Source organism: Protopterus annectens, chromosome 16.part0, assembly GCF_019279795.1.
Source record: "Protopterus annectens isolate FY-2018-M chromosome 16.part0, PAN1.0, whole genome shotgun sequence".
NCBI lineage: Eukaryota > Metazoa > Chordata > Ceratodontiformes > Protopteridae > Protopterus > Protopterus annectens.
In genome coordinates this window covers 215,894,763-215,904,058 of record NC_056750.1, presented here as the reverse complement: position 1 = coordinate 215,904,058, position 9,296 = coordinate 215,894,763, and the positions used below count along the sequence as shown (strand labels likewise).

General features: G+C 36.3%; 1 gene segment (V, D, J or C); it reads left to right on the top strand.

The window, feature by feature from the left end:
* The first annotated feature begins 8,543 nt into the window (after positions 1-8,543).
* On the top strand, positions 8,544-9,072 carry LOC122790557. The segment is given in 2 exon segments: positions 8,544-8,625; positions 8,765-9,072. Coding segments are annotated over 2 exon segments (354 nt in total).
* The last annotated feature ends 224 nt before the right edge of the window (positions 9,073-9,296 follow it).

The following is a 9,296-nucleotide window of genomic DNA, read 5'->3' as shown; positions in this document are numbered from 1 at the left end:
AATATAAATCCATTATGAAAAAATGTGGTTTTTGCAGATGGTGTAGGTACATCAACGAGGGTAGTTATGTATGTGTACAAGGTTATAAGTACACCATCGCTTGTCCTGGGCAGTGCAATTGTTGTACAAAGAACATTGTTTACTTGGCAACATGTGCAACGTGTGAGGCATTTTACGTGGGGAAAACCATTAGGAGGTTACAGGACAGAATCGCAGAACATGTCAGATCTATCAGGAAGAGAGATAAGCACAATGCACTTTATTTACACAGCAATCATTGTGTCGGTTTTAAAAAAATTATTTTTTTCGTCATTGGACGTGTTTTAGACTATGGGGAAGGGGGTGACATACCCAACAGAGTGGGGGCCTTAGAAACTGTATGGCAATTAAGATTAGATGCTTGTAAGCCCCCGGGTATAAATGATTATATTTCAATTAAACCTATTTTAAAGTTAAGGTCCCTTTTAGTATAAGAGCCAGAAATAACAGTTAGTAAGGACCTAGGTTGTGTGTTTAATATTTTGACATATATGACATATACAATTTTTAATATGTATGTTGTGTTAGTATAATAAGATTAGTGTCTTATTTAGCTGGTTGCTTTTACAAACAGGAGGGGGTGGGTTGATTTACATTATACATTATGAATTGTACTTTGTGTGTATATTGAATGTGTTAATTGTGACATTTGATATTATTAATTTAGATTTTAAGGATATAACATCACCATTGACGATGATTTTTGTGACTTATTTATGTGTACATGGCATTTTGACTAACAGTTTTTATGCTTAATTGTTCAATTTTTACTATGTATGTAATCATGGGGATGGGTTATTTGAATTGAGCCAATGAGTTTTGAGTAAAGGGTATATATGGTTCATTTGAATGTATTTCAAACGACTCTGATGAAGCCAGATTGCTGGCGAAAGCGCTTAGTCGTTATATTTTGTATTAAATTCTCTGTTTAAGTTCATCTACAAGACTCAGTTTTTCAATATTTTATCATTTGGACTCAGTTTTTACCACAGTGTGGCTTTTTGTGGAAGAGTCTGCATTTTTTGGTGGCCGTACTCTATTTGTATACTTTTGAATTATATTGTGGTTTGGGGCCCCACTACCTTCTAAGGAAATCTGCCCATACACTTCCTTCTATATCACATAGTTCCTTCCTGTACTGATTTCAATCTATTGGCCCTCTTTTATTAACATTCTGTTCTTCTGTGCAAATTAACAACATCACTGATTTTCCTTGGTGACATAGTCGCTTTGTTTAACCTCATGGAAATTTATTAATATTTGAATTATTCCAAATTACATTTAGATAAGTAACTTAAGTGCAAAATGAACCATAAGGCTGGTTCATATTTTGATAATGAAAAATTAATTTGCTTGGATATTTCTGTTTTGACTGTGAAATGTGATACATTTCTTATGATTTAAAAATGTTGCTTAGTGTGTAACATTGTGAAGAAAATGAAACTTTACTGCTCCCTCATGTATACGTGTGTGTGTATATAATTATAAATGTAGCTGTGCTGATTCTGAATTTCAAGAAACACCCAAAAATCAGTGTTCACAAGTCAACCAGAATACGTTGGCTTTGAACATGGACACACTACTTCACATGTGCCAAGCAACAATCTCAGCACAAAAAAAAAACATAAGTGAAAAAAAGGAGAATAAAACATTGTCTTTTGCAGTGGGGTAAGCTAGTATGCACTCCCCATGTGTGTGTGTGTGTGTGTGTGTGTGTGTGTGTGTGTGGTTGGTGCTGCACTCCCCCCACACACCCTGTGCTAATTATATATACTAACTCTGAGATCATACATTGTTGAGTAAAGGGCATATTTGCCAACCTTAAGAATTGTGCAATCATGCACACTTTTAGACATTTGTGTAGTTGACTAAATTTTGGCAACTAAATACATGTTGAGCAAAGTAGAACTTGATAATATTCAGTTGTCCCATATATATTGGAGAGAGGCTGGATGTGTGTGAATAAGTTAAATCATACCTCTTTTGTGGAAATTTTATGTCACTCTCTGGAGTCAAAGTAGGTGTATCCCATCAGAATGGGCTTGTTTGATTGTGGTTGACTGTGGCTGGGATTAAAAAATATTACTGCCAGTGGTGATTCAGAGACAGGTCTAATTGAATTGCCTTACCTCAAACAGGTACGTCACTATGGGGGTGGGGGCTGCCACTCTGGTCTACCACAAAGGTTAATGTAGCATGCCAATTGTGGCACATGCCATGCATTCTCCCCTCAAAATGCCAGTACTATGTGTTTTAAGCAGCCAAATGTTTTACAGAATCACTCAGCCATGTAAATCCATACTGCCAGCTGCTTTAATTAACTTAGGAAAAAGCTTGTGTGGTAAGTGATGGAGAGTTTAGTAGAATGGTGGTGTTGGGGGAATTATGTGTGCAACTATCAGTATGGGTATATATAGGCAAATGAGTGGTGTAAAGTGTGTGTGTGTGTGTGTGTGTGTGTGTGTGTGTGTGTGTGTGTGTGTGTGTGTGTGTGTGTGTGTGAGTTTGATGTATGGTGGGGGGTTTGTGTGTGGTGGGGTGGCTGCCGTATATTTAACTCACCTTGACCAACAAGAAATAACTGTAATATTGGAGGGAACACTAAACACCAAACACTTTGAATGGTAACTTACTTCACATCAAAAGTTAATGGAGAAAGAGGTTTTGCAACATGAAATTCATATGAAGGAAACACTTGACACCAGGGACACTCTTAAAAGGTTAATAGAACTCAGGTCTTGCAGTAGGAAGCATATTAGGGACATCAAAAAAGTGTGATACTGACTGACTGTAATGACCTGTGAAATACAGGGACTGAGCTCAAGATTTCTGGATTAATCTGGGGAGGACTAGACAACATCGGGGAGTCTTTAGACATATTTGTCCAATCCATTTAAACAGTTAATAGAGCAACAGGTCTTGCATCTGTTTGCATTTATCGCACAATAAAGAGAATGAAACTCTGGCATTCTTTAATTGTAATCATTTATAATTTACACAAATCAGTGACAAGGCTTGGACATTCTGTAAACTCAGGGTCTGGTTAGAGGTGTGACAATGCATCCGTGTGTGTGTGTGTGTGTGTGTGTGTGTGTGTGTGTGTGTGTGTGTGTGTGTGTGTGTGTGTGTGTGTGTGTCAGTCTGGATGTGTCTATGTATGCAAGGGAATGAATGAAGGGGGGTGCCAATGTTAACTAAATGCATCAACCACCAGTGGGGATTACCTCGAATGATGCATAAAAGGGTCTGTTGGCACTTTGGAGTAATCACAGAGTATTTCAGGGATAGACAAATTAAAAAACAATGAGGGCTTTCCCCACTGCATCGAATGTATCTCTGAATAGCTGCTTTCTGTGATCGTACTAAAAGTCCCTTTTTGCACACAACCTTATATTGTAGGACTGGGCCTGTTTCTGAAGCCTGGCCTGTGTATACAAACAGATGATGTTAATTCTGTGACATTTTTTTTGCAAACACAGGGAAAATACAACTTTCAGTTTTGCTTCCTGAGTGTTACTTTATTTTTATAATTTCACAGCATCCTTACTGCAAATGCCTGTAGATTCATTTCACAACAAATATGCATAATTTTCATTTTCTAAATTAGGCAAATACATCCCACATAAAATCATAAATATATACTGTTATTGTCTGTACCTGGTTTCCACTGAGGTATCATTAGTGCATCAAAACTAAAATTCATTCAAAACAACTCTAGAAATTACTCCATTCAAAAAATGAACATTCCAAAATCTCTGGAAGTGAAATAATTGAAAAAAAAAACTTTATTCTCTCACAATTGTGAAAGAATATAAAGTTTTTTCTTATTTTTACCAAGTATCTCACTTCCACATTTTGGAGCAAAATTCATGTACATATTTCTACAAGGAAAGATGATGGGTAATGTGTTATATGACCTGCCATAGTAGTATTTTTCTCTGCTGAACAGCTTCCCATGCAGATTGAATAGTTATTATTTGGGAAGAAGTAGATCAGAATTGTTTTTGTTCTCTTCTCCATCAACTGTGAATGTGAATGTTATTGATTTGAAGCTGACTGATTCAGTATTCAAGAAATGCAAGATAATAGTCTTGCTTTGAGCTGGCATCATGTTTTTTCATTTAGATTGGTCAGTGTTTGAATAACTTTCTCCACTCCTGTCCATCTGAATATGGACATCTTGGAGACAATGTGATGTTCTGGAGCTCTCACTGTTGTAAAAAAGCAAGGAATTATGGAAGTATAAACTATGGATAACTGTTTGTGATAAGTGTATCAAGAATACCATGTTGATAAAAAAATACTTCAACAATATATGAGAGCTGTGAAGACGTATAGTGTAACTTGACTTGAGTACTTAGAACAGTAAGCAATGTGTATGAAATGATGAATGTTCTTGAATTTAAATTAATCTCAAATGACTTTATTACATGGTCTGACTGGAATGTTGGGAAGCATTGTTGAATGTTTGGAGCTACTTTTGTAGCACATGTCACAGATTAGACATTTTTTGCCATCAACTCAATATCCTAGGACATTCTTTGCCATATAATGTTGTATGCTCTTTCTTTGCACTTAAAAAATTATGACTGTGCATTGTACATTCTCTCTAACATGAGATTATGTAGCTGCTTCAGCACAATCACTCTACTGGGTTTAAACATGAATAGCTGTGATTTATGAATTTTGACACAGTAGATGTAGTGGAATTGAACTGGTAATGGAACCTTTTTCCTTGCACTTAGTCATGCTGCCAATAGAATATTTTTCATTAATTGAAGCTCTATCATTTTAGTGTGACACATTTACTAATAAGTTACCAGAAATTATTTAACTAAGTCAACAGTGTGTTTTTTTTTTAATGACCACTGATACATTTATGACTGCTTTATGATCACACATCACTACACAATGTTTCTGAGCTTTTGCACTCTGTACAACATAACGTAGACTGCTGTAGTAGTGATCTAATGATAAATATAGTACAGTTGTGTTAGCAAATTGACTGCAACTGTCAATTCATAAATAGATAGTTGTCACAGATGGTTAAGGCTGTGACCTTCAGTTCCTCTGCTACAGGTTTGATTCCTCAGCCCTCATTTGCATACCTTGTAATACTTGACCAGATATTGCCATTGAAAGAGAACTGAGTGGGCCTACCTGGTTAACAAATTGGTATTTTTATTATCACTGCTGCAGTAGTTGCTGAATACCTCAGTCCCTTTGTCTTTTTATATTTTAGTTCTTGTTTCTAATGTGAGGACTTTGTCATTTTTCTGCCTAGTATTTACCCATTTTCAGGGCTCTAGCCTCCCTTTTTCCTTTGGCAAGAAAGCTTTGAAGGGTTCAATGGCGAGACATTGATTTTCTTCAGGAGAGCTCCAGCCATCTACTCTCTGGGTGTGTCAAATGTGCCCTAAAGCTCTGTAAACTGACTGTTAAATCCTGAGTAGTATATTAAACTATATAGTTTAGGCTACCACAGCAGTGATCTATTCAAACATCTGCTGTTATATTTACTTACATATCTGTATTTTCCTTCATACATGATACAATGCCTGTACTGTGGTAATATACATATATAAAATAACATAAAAAAGGTAAAATGCAGTCTTACACATAATAAAATGATTGGAACACAGTCTGTTGCAGTGCTACAGAAATACTGGGGGGTTAAGAGGGGTGGTAGTAAAATTAGGAAATTTATATGATCTGAGAAATTGGGCTCCTCCCTTTAGTTTTATTTTACATGGGACACAATTACCATGTATTACTTGTGTAGTTGTAATTTGTGGTAAGACAACAATAGTCCCACTGAAAAAATGCATTCTTGACTGTATATTCAATTTTGAAAGCTATGTATGAAATAAAAATTGAATTTGAAACAAATTTATAAGTTTGGTGTATGAGACACAACGTTTACAGAAAATTTTATTTTTATGTTGGTTACATGAACTATTTAGTCTTCTTGTTTGCGTTTATTGTATAACAGTGACTAAAATGAGTATAAAAAAGAAAAGAAAGAAAAAAAACAGAGCGCTGGGCTGAACAGGTCATTTGTAAGGACTTGGGGAAAAGTGGGCATTTTCCGATTCCTCTAGACAGCTTAATGGCTTTTATTAATCTTCTGGCATTTCATGGAAAGGCAATAGGGACTTTGTTCACTGTAGAATTACACTTTTAAAGAAAAGTAATAATAATAATAACAATAATAATAATAATAATAATAATAATAATAATAACCCCCATGTGCCACATATATTGACAATTTGACTTTTTATGAAAAGAAAACTGCTTGAAGATTTTTGCCTGTATATCTTTAACTTTCCACAACCATGTAACAGTTGAATCCTGCATAACTCCACTGTAGCTGAAATAGACTGGCATTAATGTACTGGATAAACTGTCAGGGGTCTCAACTTTTCCTGATTTTGCAAAATATCCCTCATCTTGCTTTGTATTTTTATCTTGTTGATCCTAAAATGATTGATTTTCTCATTAAGTATGGTAAGTCACAGAGAGTTACAGTCAGTCAATAATTCAATATAATGGTTTCCTCAGAGCCAGATACAGCACTAGGCAATCTATGCAGTTGTCTAGGGTCTGTGTTGGCTGGGAGGGCTGATAAAAAATAAAATAAAATGTCCAAAGACTTCTATTAAGTCCAAACAAATGCTGTAAACCTAGAGGGCTTTAGGACCTTGTGGAAGACTTCAGTAAGAAAAGAGCAGCAAGCCCCAGAAACCTCTAGGAGAGCGTTAAGCATCCTAACTTAAGACATTATATGCCAGCACCAATGTGATTGCTAAGCCTGCAGAGCAGGAGATTTAATGGCCATTCGGCAGGAATGCTGATACTGCAGTTCCCTTTAAGGGGGGATATGGTGCTGCACTCCTGAGTGGGTCCTCCTTGAGATGTCTAGTAACTATGAACCTGTGGCCAGTTTAATAGCCATTCCCTATAGCAATATTATGAACTTAACATTTTTTTAAATGAAACATACAAAATTTATTCTTCAAGGGAGTGGGCACTGAACTTGTACATGAAGCACTGAGATGTATTGTTGTTTGCCAGCAGCAACCTCTTCATTAGTTATAGATCTCTTTAATGTGGAATTATTCAGATGACTCATTTCTGTGCAGATTGTGTATATTGACTGATATTAGTGGATTGTATTGACAGAATTTTGAGTGGCCTTTTGTAGTTAAAATGTTCATTAATGGATAGTTTTGTCATTATTAATTTATACATTTTATTTTATTCCTTACTGGAAAAATATTCAAACGTAAAAATTTAAAACACACTCTAACAAGTTGTATTATACAAGGAACATAATTTTATACAATCAGGATGATGCATTGAAGAATATATGCATATATGCATGGACTTAAAATATGAGCAAAGAGCCTATGGTTTGAAAAGAGTCCAAATGTAACTGGCCAGATGTATTTTCTTTGAATGTGGGTTTCAACGCTGTTTCAATAAATATGAGTTTCAAGGATAGAGAAGCTGACTGTTCATGCTAAGTCTGTTATCATTGTGAGACTATGTTGTTTTGTTTAGCAAATGCCTATCAGTCTTTGTGCTATAAAATTTAAAATAGTTTTAAATATCTCTAATCATAGAAGAAGTAAAGAAGAAAATATTATGTACACTGACAGGTTTGAATAGTATTTATGGTAACTGGGGAGAAAGAGCCATGTAATGGGACACTGGAGTGGCTGTGGGCCGCTGTGTGTGTGTGTGGGGGGGTTGATCCATTACCATGCATAGGGCCCCATTTGACCAAGATCTGGCTTTGAAGCTTGTGTGTCTTATTCTTCAAAAATGCATGTTGATGCACAACCCTGTTATTCCATTAACTGTGTAAATTAGAGTATTGTCCAAAATTTGTCCCTGATTTGAGGCCTTTGTCCCTTGAAATAGAGAGCTAATCTGCTTAACAGGAGAGAGTTAATGGTTAATGTCACAATCTCAGAGGCAGATAGTAGAATTTGATTCTCATCTCAGATTGCTAACTAGGTTTATAATGGCCATTCGGGGCAGACAGCTAGTATATTCACCCATAATCATACCTCTTCAGCTCTTAGCACAAAAACTGGGACAAAGCCAAACATAATGGGAGGGAGACAAAGCCCCCAAAACAGGGACACATTTTAAATATTGCTCTTATAAACTTAGAACGTTGCTAGAATAAAGGTCTTGCGTTACTCTGCATTTTCTAAAGCATTTGAAGTCTGAAACTCAAATGTCTGTCATTATTTAGTGAATTCAGTCCTCACTGATTTGCCTCAAAAATCCAGAAAATCAACAATTTTATTAGGAGCAGACTCCAAGTATGAGGCGAACATCTGGGCAGTTGAGAGGTATGCAACTAAAAGAAGGAAACCTTAGCTGATTGGCTTGCAGAGTAGAGTCCTTGCCGTTGCAGACCTATCAGGGAATGATTATGACACCGTATAAAAGGACCGGGAAAGTAAGTATATAATACAAGTTAAAGACAATCCTGGATTAAACCAGGCATAAAGCATTTTTCAGACATGACTGCTTATGTTCTGTTTTGCCTTATTATCATTTGCTCTTCCTGTAAGAATTTCCCCGATTCCTGTTCATGATGCATGTTTGAATTTTCCGAATTCATTTTACTATAGTAGTACTTAAGTGTTGAATCTTCTTTCCATAACTTGGATAAAATATCTGTTGATTATTTTTCCCACTTCCTCAGATGTGAACTCCGCTCCCACTGTTGTCCAGCAGCAGCAAACCTTGCAGATCAGTGAGGGCGGCAGTACCTCGTTTGAATGCAGTTTGCAGGGAGCACAGATGTCCGACTACTGGATGTACTGGTACCGGATGGGAAGGGAGAAACTCGAGTTTATATACCGTCGAGAAGGCAATCATTATGGCGAAGGATTTAGAGATCGTTTCGAAGGAAATACCCAAAACTCTCAGAATACATTCACACTGAGAGTTTCCAGAGCAGAACCGAAGGACGCGGCTGTTTATTACTGCGCTGCTTGGAGAGCACAGTGATCCCGTATAGTTACGTAGTGTTACATAAACAAATCTAACCATTAAATACAAAAAAAACCTATTCAAATATTATGTCCACTGCAAGACTCATCATTTCAGAACATAATGCAAAAGTAATTCCTGAACAAATGATGAATTTGCGGGGGATACAGCATATTGGATGGAAAGGCACTGATGTGTCTGCTACTTTACTGCTGCTAGCACTCGATTCGAGTTAGGCTAGT